The sequence below is a fragment of the Mesitornis unicolor genome, unplaced genomic scaffold, assembly GCF_000695765.1.
Source record: "Mesitornis unicolor isolate BGI_N332 unplaced genomic scaffold, ASM69576v1 scaffold15301, whole genome shotgun sequence".
NCBI classification, from domain to species: Eukaryota; Metazoa; Chordata; class Aves; order Mesitornithiformes; family Mesitornithidae; genus Mesitornis; species Mesitornis unicolor.
This window is the reverse complement of record NW_010163223.1, coordinates 134-20,010: the sequence shown is the minus strand read 5'-3', so window position 1 is coordinate 20,010 and position 19,877 is coordinate 134. Positions and strand designations below refer to the sequence as shown.

At 52.4% G+C, this 19,877-nt stretch overlaps 1 protein-coding gene across 1 annotated transcript in view; it reads left to right on the top strand.

Annotated features, from left to right (window-relative positions):
• The window catches only part of PAPPA2 (pappalysin 2), a gene marked incomplete at its 5' end in the record, with an annotated part of 86,396 nt that extends 66,859 nt beyond the window's left edge, over positions 1 to 19,537 (top strand). The window contains 5 exons of the mRNA XM_010193889.1: positions 262 to 394; positions 1,506 to 1,615; positions 4,317 to 4,388; positions 17,754 to 17,852; positions 19,460 to 19,537. Coding sequence (XP_010192191.1) covers positions 262 to 394; positions 1,506 to 1,615; positions 4,317 to 4,388; positions 17,754 to 17,852; positions 19,460 to 19,537 — 492 coding nt within the window. The remainder of the gene's footprint in view (positions 1 to 261; positions 395 to 1,505; positions 1,616 to 4,316; positions 4,389 to 17,753; positions 17,853 to 19,459) is intronic.
• Positions 19,538 to 19,877: the final 340 nt, after the last annotated feature.

The following is a 19,877-nucleotide window of genomic DNA, read 5'->3' as shown; positions in this document are numbered from 1 at the left end:
CCCGAAGGCTTTTTTGCTGGATACCAGCTGTGGCACAGGATGCACCACTGCCCCGGGATGCTCTCCTGCTCCCTGAAGCACATATATGCTGGACCAGATGGCTGCAACCCAGTTGCCCCAGAGAACTTCCCTCTGGACTTCACTGGCAGGAGGGGGGGTGGTCTTTACATTTTGTTCCCTCCCGAACCTGGGCAGTGGCCAGGCAGGGTGACCCCAGCTGCTACCGGTAGTAATTCCAGTTACTGTCCTTTTGCTTTGCAGGTTCCCATCGTCTGCACCAAGGAGGGTTTATGGACAGAGGAGTTCAAACTGTGCAAGAGCTTACGGGGCACCTGCCCGCCGCCCCCCGAGCTGAATTTTGTGGAGTACAAGTGCGAGCATGGGCACAGCATAGGTGAGGGCAGACGAAAGCTAAACAGAAAAACAAACCTTGTGTTGACTCAGCCCTTTCAGAGAGCTGAAGATCATGATGACTCTTCTTCTTGTACCAATCCCCACTAAATCTGTGAAAAAAAAATCCTGTTTTCTCTTCTATCCTCTTTTTAAATATAAAGCCAGGGGTAGCTTTAGCCTTGTGCATGCCCTGGTTGTATTCATGGGTGAGACTCAAAGCTAAAGCTGGTTCCAGTGTAAGCATGTCTCTTTTCAGAAGGAGCAGAGACTCACCTCTAGGGCAAACCCAGCCCTTTGCAGTAATTTTCCTAATCTCTAGCCCTCCAACCCCCCTGAGGTCTTTCCACTTGTTACCACTGCTGATGGGTGCAGGGTTAATGTGGCAGGCCCTAGATAAAAGCCACAGTGACAATTGTGTGTAACAGGGCACTTTCACCAGATGAGGGACCACATCATCCACTTCTTTCTCCAGGGCTTGGTCGCTTTGTGCTTTCAGGAAAAGCTGCAATGCTCCATCAGAGTTGTTGCATCCAGTCTGGCATCCCACTGGACAGGGGACTTGAGCAAAGCCCGTATCACTCTGAAGCAAACGCACCAGTCGTCTGGGTCTGGTCAAAACAGGCTGAGGTGACTCTAAGGGCAGGGCCTGTTAAGATTAAGCTTTGGACAGACCTGATTTGAAGCTGGGGTTAGGACTGGGATCTGCCTGCTTTTCCAAGGTGGTTTTTGCAGCTTTTTTGTCTTCCCGAGTTATGGGAAGCCAGTGGGAATTCAGCATGGTAGAAAAACTATGAAAATGCTTCCTAACCTGTCAACAAATGTCCCATAGCATCTAGGCCAGACTTATTTTCATGCTGGATCTCATGCTCTGCCATCACAGCTTGAATCTATCTCTTAGGGTGCGTTCAATTTTCCTTTCATCTGGGAGAAGGGAATTGGCAACCACTGCTGTAGGCTCTCACATAGTTCAGGATTTGAGGAAGGAGTTGTTGGGAGGGAAAGGGTCTCCTCTATGTCTGCCTCTACCCTTAGTGAGGAGCCTACACATTTGGGTCTGGTGGCCTCCTGCAAAACATTACTGCCTGGTTCCTCAAGGGTCTCTCCTCCGGCAGGTGCTGTGTGCGTACCTTCCTGTGTCATACCTCCGAGCGACCCCGTCATACTGCCTGAAAATGTAACCGCTGAGACCATGGATCACCGCCTGCAGCCCACCAGAGTCCAGGTAAACAGGAAGACGGATTCCTCTAGCAAGCGGCCCACTGGCAGCATAGAGGAGAGCCTCCCTCCTCTCTATCCGGTGTTTTTTACCAAAAATCTCTTTGTTTTGGGTGAAGAAGGGTAAGGCTTGGAAAGACAAACAGCATAAGTGAGCTTGAGGCTGGCCATCTCCAAGGAGCTGCCCATGGTGTGTGCTCTGGAGGTACCTTCTGCTATACCATAACCAGATTCCAGTGCCAAGGCCTTCCTCCCTCCCACCACTTCCTCCTCTTCTTCCCTCCCACCACTTCTTCCTCCTCGTCCTTCCCCTGCAGACGCTACTGCACAACCTCCTGCTCTCCCAAACCAAAGTTCAGTGTAAGTTATCAGCTCCCGAGCCAGCTTTCAAGGACTTGCAGGATACCAGAGTGAATGAAGTTAAATACAGCAATCCCACTGATTTTTCAGGACTGCTAAGCTGCTGTAATTGTCAGCTGGTGTGCTGGGAGAGCAAAAGCTGGCCCTGGCACAGCACGAGTCTGGGTCCCCGATTACCTGGCAGCAAAAACGCGACCCTGGGCAGGCATCTTGCTGCCAGGGAGGAGTCAGGGTGAACGTCAGCTGAACGGTGTCTGGCTGCCAGGGCCCGCTGGCCGGCCGGTTGCCGCTGCTGCTGGAACGGGGCAGCCTTTCCCTCCCCATCTCTTTCTGTAAGTCAAATAGCTCAAATAGTTTGGATCCTCATGGCACGACTTTCCCAAAAAGCAGCTCCGCTGGGGTAATATTTCTTAAAATAAAAATGAGATGCATAAGGAAGGAGGTGGAACAAAGAAAAGCAAACAATCTTCTTGGGAGCCAGTCCTCCCATCCAAACACTTTCCCCTCCTCCTGGGAACCCGCAGGAGGCCCAGCATCGTGCCTGTGGATACTACTGTGCGTCGCCTTGAATCAGACCCACAACGGATCGCTGCCGGGGGGTGAGGAAGCCCGGGACGTGTGGGATGGTTAAGCACGAGCCTTGGAAGGAGTCCTCGCCTTTGAGGGATCGGGTGGCTTGGCCCATCGAGGCGGTGGTGTTCGGCTTCCCTTTTGCCGCTGCTGCGGGCTCTCGTGCGAGGGAGGCATTTTGCAATGAGGAGGAGGAGGGAAGGGAGGTGTTATTTTAAGAAGCGGCGCTCCCCCTTGCCAGGAGCTCTCTCTCTCTGGACCATCTTGTTTTCCTCTCTGCTCTGGCTCCTGCTTCTGCTCCCCACATTGCTCCTCCAAGCCTCAAACAGCTCGCCGTTCCCGGGAGGTGCTGTGCTCCTGAGGTGGCAGAGAGGATGGGGTGAACCACACAGGGAGCTGCAGAGGCCACTTGGGGAGGGCACGGTCCTGTTTTGCTGTCAGCTCTGATTCATTATATCCTGCAGCTGAGCAGGTTTGTCTCTCTGCCCTTATTTCCCAGCCTGAAATATGAGTGTACAAATATGAGTATGTTAAAATGCTATTTAAGTTGCACAACAGCATATGACCCAGCCCAGTAAGGTAAGGCTACAAACACAATTTGGGTTGAGTAGGAAGCAGCAGCTCAGCCACCATTCTCAGCCTCTGCTGCATCTTACAGCAGCTCCTCTGCCTTCCCTGTGCTGGCCAAGGGTGGCCAGGACCTCATCCTGCCCCGTCCTGGCTTTGACTGAATGTGCAGCAAAGGGACCTGCAGCAAGTCTGCGTGGGCAGAGCCGTGCCACCTGGGAATGCTGAAGCTGGTCTGCCTGCTGCTGCGTGTTTCAAATGGGAGTGCTAGGAAAAAACGTACATGCTTCTGTGTGCAACTCCTGTGCTGTGAAGGGGCATCCTAGGACACTTTCACAAGCCAGCCATTGTTTTATGGGGCCTCAGATTTCAAAGTCTGCCTGAGCTTTACAAGGAGGAAATTGCATGTGTGGTGGGGCTTTTCTTCCCCCTGTGTAATCATGAGTGCTCCCCACAAACCCCCACTCAACAAGCGGGGCAACTCGTTCCAGCACCGTGAAACCGAGCCCTTCACATCTCGCTCTTGTGTCCAGTTGGCTGCAACAGCTGAGTTTGTGCCTTGTAAATACCAGCAACAACCTCAGCCCTGTGTGAGTGAACATTAGTCTGGTGTCTCTGCTTCAGGCCAGGGCCGGGGACGGGGGGGGTGACCCTGTTCTCAAAGCCTGAGCAGGGCTCAATCAGCAAATTGATGCAGGTGCTGAGTGGTGACAGGCTGAGCCCCCCACCCTGTACAAGTGAGAGGCTGGTGAATCCAGCATCGTGCAGAGAGGTGATGGCAGCCCCAGCCTGTTGTGGCCCCAGGTGGCTTCCTCCCAGCAGCAGCTTATGGCCAGTCAGTCACCGTGAGGCAGCATTGCTAGCCAAACCCCCTTCTCTGGTGGTCCCTGCCGTCTCCCTTTGTCCTCTCTTGATTGCATATCTATATATTACTTCATGCACATGTCTGTCTAGCCTCTGCCTTGAGCAATGCACCCTGGTTTGTGGGTTAACCAGGTGCGGCTATCCTGGGTTTGATGAGCTTCAAAGGGTTTCCCACTGGGCAGAGGCGCAGGGAGGGTCCTGGGAGTGCTACTGCTGGTCTTATCACTGCAATGAGCAGTGCCAGCATCGTGGGAGACACTCCACTTCTGATGGAGTGGAGCCCTCCACTGGCCGATGCCCTCCCTCTGCCGCCTCCTCTAACAGCTCTTTTCTCCTTTCCTCCCCAGCAAATTGTGTGCACGGGCAGACTGCGGTGGTACCCAGACCCCTCCATCATTCACTGCATCCAGTCGTGCGAGGTAAGCAGCCCCTGCCCCCAGCACAAGCCGCCTGCTCCTTGTGGGAGAGCTCCTGGCAATGCCGACTCGCTCCAGGAAAGAGCTGATGGCTTTGACTTGGTGTTTGCTGCGAGCTGGGCCGGGGCTTGTTGAGCAGAGCATCCTTGGGTACGGTCCCTCGCAGCTGGGGCGATGCTGGGGAACGAGAGGTGCTGAATAACCCATTTCCTTCCGTCTTGGCCAGCCCGGGAAGAATGTTCTAGCAAAAGGATTTCACTGGCAAGGGGTATCCCCAAAAAGCCTGTGGTGACTCCAAGCCTGAATATTTCCTTAACCAGAACCGCAGTTCTAGAGTAACACGGGTCCAGAAAAGCCCTGCATGACTCCCACATCCAACCAAAACAACTGGGATTTCCAGCCTCGTACATGCAAAACAAACCGCTCCTGAAGAATCTGCAGACAAAGAATTCCTTGCAGAAATCGGTTAGCTGCCCATTTCGTTTTGAATAATGACCAGGTGGGAGAAAATCACAGGCAGCCTGGAGTCAGTTCGCAAAGGAAATTAAAAATAGGCAGTCTTTGTCCAGCACTAGTTGTTATTATGATTGAGGATAAAAGGAAAAAGGGGGGATATTTTGGAACGTTGTGTGCTGAGAATTTGGGATTTTTACCAGAAAGGGAAATGTAAATGAAGTTTGCACACCAAAAATAGCTTTGGGTTTTGCTGATTATTTTTTTCATATGCTCATTTCAATGCAAATGATTGCTTTTGCTCACCGATTCCGCCTAGCTCAGCTCTTTGTCGGCTGAAGTGTGGGAGAAAGGGCGATGCTGCAGGGGGCACGTCCCCAGGAAGGAAATGCTGTGGTGGACAGAAGATGCAGCAGTTATTTCCCCAACTTGATGGCTGTGTTGTGCATCTCTAGTGCAAGGCACGGTCTGCGCATGTAGGGGAGTGAGGTGCTGTGTGTTAAAGAGGTGTTTGATGGTTGAGTACCAGAGCTTAGCAATGGATCCTCTGGCAGTTTAGGAGCTCCAGTACTTCCTAAGCAACATCTCTTAGCTCAGCTCTGAGGTAGTGTATTTGAAATAGCATGGTATTATGCGGAAGAGGAGTTCGGATGGTTGTGGTGGTCCTATCTGTGGTTCTCCTGCTAGCAAGGGAGAACCCCTCTCTGTGCTCTCTGGGAGTTGGTCCTGCCAAAAAAGAAACAGATGGGGTGTGATGTTCGGCTTCTTCCCTTTCAGTGCAGCTCAGGTGAGAGAAAGCCAACTCAGGAGTGAGGATGCTCCCTTAGGCTCAGGTACACCAGACTAATCTCGGCCTTTCCTCCCCTATGGTTCCTGCACCTCACCTTGGGTCTTTGTCTTCAGCAAGAGGTCCCATAGGGTATGATGAAAAATGCCAGCTATTTGTGTGTGTGTGTGTGTGTGTGAGAGAGAGAGAGAGGGACCAACTACCTGAAGTCCCAGCATCTCACAGTAACAGTCACTGTCTTTTCACTGGTCACCTAAACATGCTCACAGCCAACATGACCTCTTTCTGGTCCTGGATGCTTGTTACCCCCTTTAACTCTTAGAAAGCAATTCTAGAGAGCAGTTGTACCATGAAGGAGGTTAAGCAAGCCAAAATCACAGAATCCCAGAACGTCAGGGATTGGAAGGGACCTCCAAAGCTCATCCAGTCCAATCCCCCTGCCGGAGCAGGAACACCAGATGAGGTTGCACAGGAAGGCGTCCAGGCGGGTTTTGAATGTCTGCAGAGAAGGAGACTCCACAACCTCTCTGGGCAGCCTGGGCCAGGGCTCTGTCACCCTCACTGAGAAGAAGTTTCTTCTCCAATTTCAGTGGAACCTCCTGTGTTCCAGTTTGTGTCCGTTACCCCTTGTCCTATCATTGTTTGTCACCGAGAAGAGCCTGGCTCCATCCTCGTGACACTCACCCTTTAAATATTTATAAACATTAATGAGGTCTCCCCTCAGTCTCCTCTTCTTGTAGTGTCCTAACAGGAGTTGGAAAGTCCACGCTCTTCAATCACCCTTGTAGACTTTTTAATGTCTTTTCTGCTTTCAATTAATCTTACATCAGGAATGACCAAGCAGTACATACTCTTCTAGCTGAGGTCTCACCAAAGTCCTGCACAAAGCCTCCTCATGCTGGAAATGTCTCTTTTGATAGGACCCAGGACTATATCTGCTCTTTCTGCAGTTGCATCTGTCTGGCAGCTCAGAGGTATCCTGAGGTCAACAAGTACACCCAGATCTTTCTCTGCTTCCTTTGTTTCCAACTGATGAGCTCCGAGCTAACAGCAGATGTTTTACCATCAGTACGAGAGCTTGCCCTTCAGTTTTATACAAGCGAATGTCATCCTGTTTCTCTCTCTAGTCCTTCAGGTCATCTAACTAATTGTCAGATATCCTGATCCTCCCCTGTAGAACAATGTCTTCTTCCTCGTTAGCAATTTTGTCAGTGCAGGCCTATTTTTAAGGTCACAGTCACTCACTGTAATACTAATGAAGAACTATCCTCAGATAGTTTTTCACCCTGATACTCTCCTTTTTGATACAGCTCGCAGCCACCTCCTCCCTATTCCCCTCCTCCTCACTTCTCACATACGTGTCTGGTTATTCTTTTCACTGGGTTTTTCTCTATGATACTGCAGGTTGTTAAGGTTGGACTGATAAGCCAAGTCTTCCTAGGTAACATTTTTTTCATGTGTCTTATAGTAGTTGCTGTCTTGCCATAAAGAATAACTCTTAGCGAAAGTGTCTCATTCAAAATACTGCTCCAGGAGCTGCAACTCAGCACTAGGAAGAAGGGAGGTGTTACCAGTCCCCTCATTCGACTGCAAAAAATGCCCTGAATGCTTTTTCCTCTTCATCTGTGCTGGCTTCCACCCTCATTCCTATTCCTCTCCTGCTTCCATCCTTGTGAACAAAAACACTGCAGTTCTCCGAGGCCGTTTCACTTGGAAGCTAATCTCTTGTGGGATGGAGAGACATCACACAGTGAGAGTCAAGTGGAACTGTAATATAACCTGCAATCTGTCCTTGCTGCGTGATGTACCCCCACCACGTCTCCTTTTCTTGTTCTCCCCCTCATTTACCTGCACAAGAGATGTTCTGCCCCGCAGAGCATAGCCCCTGCTGGGTTCGCTGTGGTTCAGTTTGACTTGCTATGTCTACGGGATACCTTAGTCCCAGGTTCCTCCTCATTTCACAATAATCCCTCACTGGAGGCACCTCCTTTAGGAGCCCAGCCTCTACTCTCCACTAGGCAGTGAAATGCTGTTCCAGTGGACTGTCCAGGTCACCTCAGGTCTGTGTTACCCCTCGGAGATGCCGTTGTCGCCTCATTGACTGCCAAGCACGTGTTGGATGAGGAAGCTTTATCATCTGGACACCTCAGTGAGGGGAACAACCCTACGTAAGAGAAATCCAGACCTCCTGGCTGCTCATACCATCTCTCCCTGGTAGAGTCACTTGGGTTGGGGCATGGCAGCAGTAGCCAAGCTTCAACCTCCCCAGCCTCAGCTGGAGCCCTGCCTCACATTGGAGGCGTTCAGGTCATCACACAGTGGTGTTAAAGGGTTCTCACTCATCTTTTTCATACTCTGGTGGCGGATCAGCCTGCCTGCTCATCCGTCTCGCTCCTCTCTCCACCTCCCTTCTCTTTCTATTAATCTGATCATCCATCTGCCTCCTGGTTTCTTGCTGCATGCTGCCAAATTCCCCATCCCAGGAGCACAGATGCACATAGTTCAGTGGGTGAGGGAGGGAGGGACGTGAATCCTTCCAGCAGCCCGTCAGGAATACGAGTTAGCACTGAGCGTGCTTCACCTCTCGAGGGCCAGTGGAACATCTCATCCCCTGCCATCAGCAGAAAAACAGACGGCAGCAGCACCAGTTTCGGGGGGAGGAAAGAGGAGAAGGCTTGGGGCTGGGTGGAGAGGGAAGTGGAGGAGAGGAAACCCTCCTTTCCACCCTGGTTTGGGAAGAGGCAGTCATGGTCCTGGTGCTGTGCTCAGCTGCTGGGAAGGAGGTGTTTGCAGCATCTGGGGCAGGTTCTCCCGAGCCATCCTGAGGTGACCAGCTCTCAGTTATCCCCCTCCTGTGCCCAAGAGCAAGGGAGGCTGTTGACTTCAGAGGAGGAGGCAGAGCATGTACAGTGATCTAGGCTGCTCCCTTAGACTATTCCTGCCATGATCCAAAATAGTCCATGCATGAGTGTGGCCCAAACTGACTGCTATAGAGCGTCTTGTAGTCCGTGCAGCTCACCAGCTCTGCACCCCTCTCTCTCCCAACATTGGGCACCACACTGACCTTGCCTCCACCTCCAGCTCTGTTTCGAGCACCCCTCTCTCTCCCAACATTGGGCACCACGCTGTCCTTGCTTCCACCTCCAGCTCTGTTTTGTCATTGTGTGTGGGTAGTAAACGGTTAATTGCAAGGGTTTTAAGGCAGACCACCAGCAGGCTGAGCAAGGGTTTTAAGGCAGACCACCAGCAGGCAGAGCTTCATGCTGGTAAGGTAGGGCTTGGACAAGAGCTACTACAGCTATGGTCTGCCTTGTAGGGTAGCAGTTCCCTCCTGATGTGACTCAGTGCCTTCTCTGGTTGAGCAGCCCTGCCTGCCTGCTGGGGGAACACGCAGAGATGTTGGCTTGAGGTCTCTGCTTCATGCCTTGGGTGAAAATGGGCCGTATCAGAAAGCTGTTGTGAACATGAGCTGCTGGGAATTTCTCAGGTCTTTCCCGCATGAGGACAAGGTCTCGCTGCCCTTGCGCGTGCTGCTGGTCATGTTATCATGATCGTAAAATGCTAATCTGTTCCCTATTTTGTGGTTTTCCTGAGGTATTACAATGGAAATGATGAGATAGGGCTTGAAGTGTGTTTGTGGTTGCGCGTTGTTCTCCAGTCTCTTGATCCAGCAGGTAGTCAAGGACCCCAATAGATCCTTGGCTCTTCCCACCAGCATGCACGAAACCCTTGCTCGGCACGTCTGTGGCTTGTGTCCAGCATTTTTCAGCCAGAATTAACTCCTTTGAAGGCCTATGCAATAGGGACGGTGGGAAGTCTCATCTAAGATCAGAGTCCCGCTGTGCTTTAAGGAGCAGGGTGCAACTCACTCCCTGCGCACAGGGCTGCAGCCAGGATCCAGCTGCAGAAAGCTGCCTCTGCTCCTCACCATCGATGGGGCTGGGGCCCCTTGACTGTCCCTCTTCTTGGGAGCTCTGATTTTGTACCAGGGCGCACAGGGCTGCAGCCAGGATCCAGCTGCAGGAAGCTGCCTGTGCTCCTCACCATCGATGGCGCTGGGGCCCCTTGACTGTCCCTCTTCCCAGACTTGGGAGCTCTGATTTTGTACCAGGACAAAGCTTGGCGCAGGAAACCAGGCAGAAACATGAAGTTGGTGTGTGTGGCTTGTATCCAGCATTTTTCAGCCAGAATTAACTCCTTTGAAGGCCTATGCAATAGGGACGGTGGGAAGTCTCATCTAAGATCAGAGTCCCGTTGTGCTTTAAGGAGCAGGGTGCAACTCACTCCCTGCGCACAGGGCTGCAGCCAGGATCCAGCTGCAGAAAGCTGCCTCTGCTCCTCACCATCGATGGGGCTGGGGCCCCTTGACTGTCCCTCTTCTTGGGAGCTCTGATTTTGTACCAGGGCAAAGCTTGGCGCAGGAAACCAGGCAGAAACATGAAGTTGGTGGGATGCTCAGCTCCGATAAAGACACCCTCTTCTGATCTCCTGGAGTAAAGGCAACGAGGACTACAGGCACCCCAGCCTCTCCAAGGAGACTTTCTAAAGCAACTAGGTACCTCAGCATGGCATGAGCGACACGGGCTGCTTAGTGTTGGATATAGCCCTTCAGGGCTAAGAAATTTGTGCTTCTTCCAAAAAATCTAAGTTGTGGCATCCTTTTCCTAAACTGTAAGAAGATCTCTGTCCCCTGCACACACATAGAGTGTGATGGTAGAAACCTCATTTTCTTAAGAGACAAAGCAAACAAGATGATCACACACCAGCACGGTGCAAGGACAGGTGCAGCTCTCCTGCCTGCAGGGACAGACTTAGAGCCTCAAAAGCCAGGAGCCTTTAGGCACGAGTAGAACTGCAGCGTCCAGGCACCACACCGGTGGTGATGGAGATCCAAAGAGGTGGGAGCAGCCTCAGCACCGCCAGGTGCTGGCCTGGACTTGAGATGCCCCAAATTAAGGCTTCTTCTCTGCCCCCTCCGGCTCAGATGTCATCCCTCCATCTCTGTCCGTGTCCCTCTCTCACTTCCAGCAGTCACAGCCGTGCAGCCAGTGACACAGACAGAGGGAGCGGAAAGCCACTGAAAGCAACCACTGAAATAAAAATCAATGAGTCGCTTCTGGTAATAAACAAACATCCCCAAGCGTAGCCCAGCCAACTGCTCTTCCAACACGAATATTCATTCCCCTTCAGTTCCTTCAGCCCTCATACATTGTTTTTCTTTCTGTTTAAGATCTGTAACAAGAACTTGGCAGAAACCAGATACAAGTGGGTCAGGAGGCCCTTGTGGTTTTCAGGGCTTGTTTTTCATAACCCGTTCTATCCTGCAACATATTTTGCACAAGTGGCTTGGCCTGAGATCTAATCCGTGGCAGCAGGCGAGCTGCTGAGGGCAGGAGCGCAGGCTGGTGCTCATGGCATGGGAAGCCCTGGCTTCTCACGTGTGTGCAGCTGCAGCCCTGGGAATGGTGAGTGCTGGGGACTCATCTCGGGAGCCACCGTGCTTGCCAGGGGCACTATTGACACATGGCATCTACCTGTGCTCCCTTTTGCTTGTTCTTTCCTACTTCTGGTTTTCTTCTCTTGTTAACACTGAGATCAGAGGGGACAAAGGATGAAGCTAAGGAGTCTGCCATGAATGGAGAATGGACAGAGATGATTTTACGGAAACAAAGACTTGCTCTGACGTGCTGTTCATCTACAGTAGCTTTCCATCCCTTTCATCACCCTTGTCCCTGTGGACTGTGCAAAGCTTTTTCCAGATCGCTGTCTGCTGAGACATAGGGTCCCCGAGGAGCAAGGCAGAGAGCAGGACAGGGGAGAAGAAATGCAACCAGTATCCTAAGGTGCCCCATACTCACTTCTGCAGAAGTGCGTCCAAACCAGATCTTGGCCTGGGATGCAGAAGCACTTTCAGACACGATGAAGGCAAGGACCTGCTCTCCCAGCATGGTTATCTACAGCACCATTCATGCTGGGGCCCAAGCAGCAATCTTATCTCAGTGCTCTTCACTCCCTTTCCGACACCAACCCCGTCCAAACTCAATCTAGACTGGTTCAAACAGGGTCCAGGTGTTTGCAGGAAACCTGTGTCCAAGAGACCTGCTTTGTCCTGAAGAAGACCTATAGCTGCATTCCAGGCTGCTGGGAGCTGGGCTTGTTGCTTGCCCTGGGCATGGCAGGACAAGTCAGGCACATCGCCTGAAACCAGACAGCAAGATGCCGCCTTCCAGCCCATCACCCTTTCCTTGAAGCATTCCTTCAAGTATTTGAAGTGCTTTCTCAGGTAACAAGCCTCTGTTGCCTTAGTGAGGCCTTGGGAGAAGGATGTTGGAGATGTTCCTGGAGACCCAAGATGTGATGAAAGCAGGCTGCGCAGTGAGCCAACGAGTGGCTCAGGGACACCAGCAAGCTCAGAAACAAGCAGCATTTCTGTGTTTTGCTTTCTAGCCATGCCTGAGCTGGTGAGGCAGGTCCACGGTGTCTCCTAGCAAGCTGTCCTGCAGGCACGTGGAGCCGCTCAGGGGACACAAACCGGGAGACGTTAAAATAGTGGATGAAGTGCTGGGTTCATAGGAATCTCCATCTCTTTTCTTCAGGCCACTTAGTCCCAAGTGCCTCTTGCCAAATTTCTAGAGGCCTCTTCCTCTGAGCGGTGCTTGCCCTGCCTCCCTTGCTTCCATGGCCCTGGTAGTGCTCAAGACATCCCAGAAAGCTTTTTGAGCAGAAGCCAGCCCTTTTCCCTCTCTGTCCCCTCTGTGTTTTTTAGAGCCGATTTCCTCCTTGCGTGCCGGAGAGCCTCAGGAAGGAGAGAGGGAAAGTGAACGTGCTTGGGGTGTTGAGGGTGGGGAGAGAAAAAAAAATTAATAAAATAAAAGACACACTGCAACAGAGAGAGGGCCAAGAAAAATATTTAATCCAAACAATGAACATTGTCATTTCCTCCCACAGTCTGCATTCCCAGTCAACTTCCCTGGGCAAGCAGGGGGAGCCAGGAGCAGCCGGGCTCTCTGCCTCGCCAGTGTGAGTGTGTGTGCAAGGAGAGGGCTGCGTCCTGGGGACGCTGCTGTGGCATCCCTGGGCCTGGCTCCTGCCGTGCCTGCTGCTGCAGGGACTGCCACCAGCCCCCGTTTGCTGCGGGGAAGCCGTGGTTTGGAGTGATGTTGGCGGGATGCGGACAGGGATAGGAGAGGGACTTTCCAGCTGGGGTGGTGGGTGCATAGGGGCTTTAAGCGAACCAGACTTTTAAACAAGGCTTTGGGTACTCTTCAAGTCCTCCCAGAGCTTTCTGAAATATCTTGTCTTGTGGCTGAGGTGGGAAGGAAGGAGAGAAGCTGTCCTCTGCCTGCCCCTGGCCAAGTGCTGCTGCAGTTTCTTTGTGCTCTTCTGTCCCCGTGCACCCCTGCCTGCTCCCACCCAGCTTTGCCAGGGCTGGTCCCTGCCTGTTTCCCCTGCCACCATTATGGTTCTCCTGTTCCTCTGGGGCTGCTTTGAAAGCTACAGCTGAGAAGGACAAAGACACTTGCCCCTCCTTAGTTGCCAGGTCGCACACGGTCGTGGTCCTCTCAGCATGCTGAGGGCCCAAGGTCAATGCTCAGAATACCAATGCCCAAAGGGAAGGATGCAAGGACAGCAAAATCTGTGCTGGCTTAGAAGCACCATTAAAGCAGACTGCGCACCCTCCGTGGACGTGATCAGCACCATCACAGAGCCCGGGACCTGCGCAGGCTCCTGAAGGCTGAGGAGGAAAAATTTTGCTTATTAAGGCTGGACTTGATCCCCTGAAACTGGGATTCAGGCTTTATCTAGCTATGGGCAGACTGAAATCTCAAGTGCTTTCCATCCTGGTGGCAGCACGGGGGAGCCTTTCAGCTCTTTGGTTACACAATTGGCCAGGTGCATGCTGAAACCTTTCTGTCTTTTTTTTCCACCTTCCTCCGAAGGATCTGGAATGAGTCATTGCCAAATGCAAGGCACTGAGCCTTCAGGTCTGCTCGACCAGAGCAAAACCTGCTTTCCTGGGAAACAGCGTTCATTAAGTGTCCGTGACACAGCAGCAAAATATGTACTACACCGATGGCATCTCTGATTTATTCTTCATGCTCCATCTTTCCTTCACTCTGTCGCACCCTTTCACGCTCTTTCGCAGTGAATCAGCCTAGATATAAGGTGGATTTGAAGAAAAGTGGACCCTGCCCACCTCGCCGATGCCAGCCCTGGGGAGGGAGCCAGCCAGCTCAGCCCTGGGGACTCTGCAGGGACAGTGGAAAAACGCTGTGCATCTCCCGGCTCTCTCTCGAGAAACAGCACCGCTGAGCTGTCTGAGACGCTGCAGCCGGGATGCAGCAGGATCTACCCTGCACTTTTTCACATGCCTCCTTTTTCTGCAATGTTTTTTTTTTTTTTAAATTTTAATTTTTCTCTTTTCATTCGTGCCTGTTCCCAGCTTTGAGAGCATGTGTTGTTTCCAGCCTATTTAAAAGGCCAAGCACTCGACTCGCGGTTACTATTTTTACGCCAGATGCGGCACCTCCGCGTCCTAACGCAGGTCCTGCTGGAGCTCCTGTCTGAACAAACGAGGGAGAGGGGTGGCGCGAGCGGGGGCATTCGCTGGCACAGCCCCACTCGCTGCCTGCCTCCATGGCTCTCTGCCCAGCCCAGCAGCTCCCTATCACAGTGCGGAGTGGTTGTAGCCGTTACCTTATTGCTTTTTCCCCCAGTTTATCTGAGCCATTTGAAGCAGCCCCTGTGCCGGAGGATGCACGTTCTGGTGGATGAAACCCAGCTGGCCATTTCCCACGTCACATCCACTGCCTTTACGTGGTAGGGTTGGCCACTGGTGGTTGGGTTTTAACTGCCAGCATCTTAAAACACCCTCGAGTGTTTCTGCGAGTCGTCAACATGGGCAAACCTCCCTCCTCCCCTCACTGGCATTGCTTTCTGTGGAGCCACCAAGCTCAAGCACAGGCCGAGCAGAGGCTGCAGGGGTTTTCCTCTCTCCCATCACCTGCTCTTAGCACATTGCATCACCCGTGTCCTCCCTTGCCGTGACTCTCGCAAGACCAAAATGAGACCAATGCAGGTACGAAGGCACCTGTGCCCTCAAGGGTGACCCACCAGCACCTCACTTTGCTCTTTCTGCTTGCAAAGATGAAACCATCTGGAAATCCTTGCCAAGACAAAGCAACGGGATTCACTGGGTTCTCCAGGCGCTGGGCAAGGAGCAGGCACAGCAGTCCCTGAACCCTGTGCCTGGCTCTCTTGAGCCTTGAATCCAATTAGTCATGTTTTATTTTCCCCTCATATGTTTTTCCAGTGTAATTTGGAGCCTGAGTTGTTAAGTTTTCCCAACAAGTGTTGCCATAGGAGCCTGTATTTGTTTAGGGTGGGGTACAGGTTCCGGTGAGTTGAGAGGAGGGGCAATTAGCCCGAATAGGTGTAGAGAGAAACTGAGCACCTCTTCTTCCCCATCCTGTCCCTGTGTCTGTCCTCCCCCCACCTTGCACACAAGATCTGGAAATCGTTTCAGACCTGTGCAGCCGGGACAGGCAAACCTCCCCATAATCGTATGGAAACTGCCGGAGCGGCGGGTGTTGTTTTGCCAGTGAGTCATGACAGATGGAGCAAAGCTCAAGGAAAAACTCCACCGCGTGGAAGGCTGCAAAAGCAAAGCACACCCAGAACGTGGTGTGATTTCCCTGCCAGCCCCAGCATCCCTGCCCCAGCCCTCCTGGTGCTCAGAGCTGCTTCGTGGCTCAGAGACCTTCTTCGATCACCATTGTTTAAGACCCACTGATGCTTTTCGAGGGAAGAGGAGTGTTAACACTATTGCCTTAGTGAAGTTGTACTCTGGTCTCCTCTGGACATGATTCACAGCAATGATGGGAGACAAATTCCTTCTTTTTATTTTTTCGAGTAAGCTACCTCACCCGGCCGTGCCTCAGTTTCCCATCTGGAGGAAGGTGCGCTCTTTCTTCTCCTGCAAGATCTTCCAAGGAAATGCATTCTCACTGTGACTGCCTGGGTTTGACCTGGGTACTGCAGTACTGGTAGCACAGCCAGGCTCAGTGGTTTGCCATAATCCTTGCTGTTGCTTCCTGAAGTGATACTAGCCTGCGTTGAGCCCATTTCTGTTCCTTGTGAGTCACGATGACAAAAATGCACATCTCTTCCATGGTTTTCACATGGCTCTGTCATGTGAACTGTTGGCATTCTCACCAGTCCTGCACTTTGGTTTTGGCGCAGTGAATGCAAGTTTATCATGGTGCGGTGGCATTTTTCGGCTGGCTGTCATTCAGTTTAGGGGTGCTACAGGCAAGTGTCCATCCGAAGGCTGGGTCTGGGTATTTTCTGAAGCCCGGTTGTCATCTGGGGCCACCAGATCCAGTGAAATGGGTCAGCTGCTTCCATGACCAAAGGGGTGGCCAGATTTCCACCAAGAGCCCTTTCTGATGACAGCAGTCCTCCTGGAGGTTGGCCACGGTTGCCGGGCCAGTAGCTACCATCACAGAGCCTGGAGCAGGAGAAGCATTTCATTACTAATCACGCGGTTAATGAATGGCCTCTCCATTCTGTTAGCACATTTTGGCAGTGCTGATGTGTTTCTGTGATAAATAAACCTCGGCTGCAGACTGCTCCTGACAGCTCGTTGCAAGTGCTCCACATGCACGTTGTTTGGGTGCACCAGTCGCACAGCGCTGTTTCTCAGCCCCAGTTGGCTGCTTCTCAGCCCTAGTCGCTTGTTTCTCTTCTCTGATCAGATGATTCATGTCACTAAACAACAGCAAAATGGATTTCTGAATGGCTGCTTGGGCAATTTCACGTTTCTGGACAGAAAGCTATTTTGCTGCAGTAGCTTTCTGTTTCCATGTTAGAGCTGAAATTAGAGAAGGCTTGTTAGTGGTGGAGCATTTGTCTGGGCTGCACCAAGGCAACGTGGGCTCTGCAGCTCCCCAGTTGTCCAGGCAGACCCGACAGTGCAGCAAAGGCACTGGGCTGTGTCACACAAAGAGGAGCCACCATAATTTTGGCAATGCAAAAGTCCCCACCACTCAACCATATGAATTCCTTACCGAGGGTGGAATTTGGGCCATAAAGTGAAATGAGGAGGAAGATGGGCAAGACTGAAACTGGAAGGTGGCCACGTTGCCAATATTTCTTGTTATCTGTAGCCTGGTGCCTCTCTGCTTCATCCAGAGCTGGATTTTGCCTGCAGGGAACTAGTCTTAATGAAGACCCCTTTTGTTTGTCCCAGCTGGCCATCAGATAAGTAGCCTTGTAGCTCAACCTGCCAAGGTTTGGTAGAGCCACGTGCTGTGGATAGGGCTAGAGTCTCCAGTGGAGAGTCTGGAGGAATTTGGAGACCTTGGGGTCAGAGCCAGGCCAAGAGTATTCTGTAACAGGCAATAGTCCTTGCAACCCATGCTTGCCAGTGCTTGGCTTGTCTTGAGTGCAAGTAGCTTCTGGGAGACTCCTGACCTTGCTGAACCTAGTCCAAGGGAGATAAAGAACCTGCCTTAGACCGATCCTCCAGCAGGATGCTCTGGTGATCCTTGTAACAGCCTCTCTGCACTTTCCTGCCCAAGCCAGGTCACCAAGCTCAGCTTCAGAGCCAAGCTCTTTGGGAGGAAAGGTGCTGGAGAGAAGAGTTGGGTCAGCTTTTTATAGAGCTCTGCCCGAGCTTCAAATGTGCAGAGAGCTGGATTACAGCAGAGACACGTGAGAGTGGTGTGAGAAGGTGGAGGAGCAGATGAGGTGGTGAACTCACTCCTAGTTGGGTGGCACCGGACTCCGTGGGGAAGCACTGAGTGGGATGGGGATGGGGACTTGTGACATTCAGGTTGGGGACCTCTCTAGCAATGTGGATTTGCTTTCTTGCTTCCTGACACAATTCCCCGATGGTCAAGCTACAACTGCTGCCCTCTGAGCACCCACTGCTCCCTACACACCGGCTGGGAGAGCAGCCTTCCGGTGCCCTTTGGCTTTGAAGGGGGGGTTGTATAGTGTGGAACGGAGCCTTGACCCTCATCAGAGGTGCACAGGTGACTTGCCGAAAGCCCAAGATCTCTGCTTTTGGGGAGAACCTTCTGCTTTGAATAACCCTGTGAGCAATGCCTCGTTTCTCTGCCTAGCCCTTCCAAGCAGACGGCTGGTGTGACACCATCAACAACCGGGCGTACTGCCAGTATGACGGGGGTGACTGCTGCTCCTCCACACTGTCTTCCAGAAAGGTAAGCGGGCATCTTCTGCACTGCTGGCCAGCGTTTAGGATTAAGTGGTGACTGCTAGCCATGCTCTTTGGCTTTGCTGGCCGTGGAACCGAGCCTGCAATGCAATTCTCCCACGAATGGAGAACAAACCCATGTTTTTAAACCAAAGCCAGCTGAAGCTGATAGACCTCATCCCACTGATTACAGCGGGGTTTGGACCCAGGCCAGCAGGACTGAAAGCTCAGCTCAGCTCCCACTGAGGTTCACAGGATTCCCTCTTGTTTTGGGAAACGAGTCCCAGAGAAATGACTTCCATAGGATGCAGCGCTAGCCATGGTGACCCAGAAGTCACCTTGTCATACAATTGAGCAACCTCAGGGGGTTTTTGGTATGGTCCATTGGCGTCTGCTATGGGCTGCCTTTCCCTCCCAGTTCTCCTAGGGAGGGAAGAAGGGAGGAATAGAGGAGGAATAGTTCGGTGTTGGGGTTGCACAGATCATTCTTTGTCTCCCATCACAAGGTCCCCTCCCACCTAACTTGCTATCCAGCGCTCACAGCCCATCCTTCCTGAGCATATCCAACAGCAAAACAAATCACAGGGCATGAGATAATTTCTCACTGCAAAAATATGTGAATTTGGATCTTCTCATCTTTGTTGTGGAGCTTGAATCATTTTTCCTTTCATCATGCATACACACACAGAGAAAAGGAAAAATAAAATCCTGGGAAGATCCAGTTGAGATAGGATAGAAAAGGCTTTACACCCAAGTGTTGAGTGAAAGCTCCACAGTGATACCATGACATCTCGGAGCAAGGCATGGCTCTCAGGAGGTCTGAGATATCTGCATCTCTGGCCAAAATAAAGGATGGGTTTGCAGTGGAAGGTGGGGGGATTCATTCTCCTGAGATCCATCTCAGGAGACCCAGTCCAGCTCGCATCCCTGACAGGTCCCGGATCTCCCACAGCACAAGCCTGCAGTGCTTCACTGTTAAGGTAGATAAGGTTAAGCCTCCAGCCTGCCTGGATTTTCTTAATCCATAACGCACAAGAGCTGTATGCATCTGCCCTGGCTCCTACCTCGGGTGGTGTGGAGGCCAGCCTGTGCAGCTGGGAGCTTGGTGGAGTTCCTCCAAGAGGTGCAGAAGATGAGGCTGTGCTGCCTTCATGATTTGCTGAGCCTGGAAGAGCCAGGAGTAGCTTGAAGCACAGGTCCATTGGCTCAGACATGGACAAGGTGGGCTTTCTAACAGAGACCAAAGTAAAACTGAAATCTAGAGGTGCCTCACCACTGCCCACCCTAGGCCAAATGGCTCACACCCACCAGGGGAGACCTCTCCCCAGAGTTTGGCATTTGAGGTACAAGACTCAAGTTGACTTTTGGTTGCAACATTTGAAACACAAATTAACAATAAAAGGAAAGCACTTAGAATAGAACTCGGCCAGCAACATCCTGTACCAGAGCCCCTTTCTCAGCAAGCACAGAGCCTGGCAGTTTCCACAGTGCCAAAAACATAAGGGTGCAGCTGGAACTGTCTTGTCTATCCATACCAGGTTGGGGAGGGTTTGGGGTTCTGGTGAGCCGGGGAGCTCAAAGTGGAGGCTTAAATCTCCCTTCGGCCCCCCCCAGGTGATCCCATTCGCAGCTGACTGTGACCAGGACGAATGCACGTGCCGTGACCCGGCGGCCGAGGAGAACCAGGAGTAGCAGCACCACCAAGGGCCTCTCTCGGTCAGGCGAGCACCGGAGGAGCGACGGGGCAGCAACAGGGGCCACTGGGGACTGGCAGGGTGCGAGGGGGCAGGAGGCGTATGGAAGAGCCGGGCAGGGGGATGGCGACCACGTGTGGAGGGGACAGGTTGAGGCCACCGAACGGCCAGCAGGCTGCGGCATGGGAGGGCAGGCGGTCCCCTCCCCATCGCGGCTCCCTCCCAAACCCAGCCAGGACACCGAGGCCCAGTGCACGCTGGAGGGGCTCAGCCTGGGGTCTGGCACCGCTGCGGCCACGCACTGGGCTGGGCTCCACGCCGAGAGTCCAAGTGCTGCT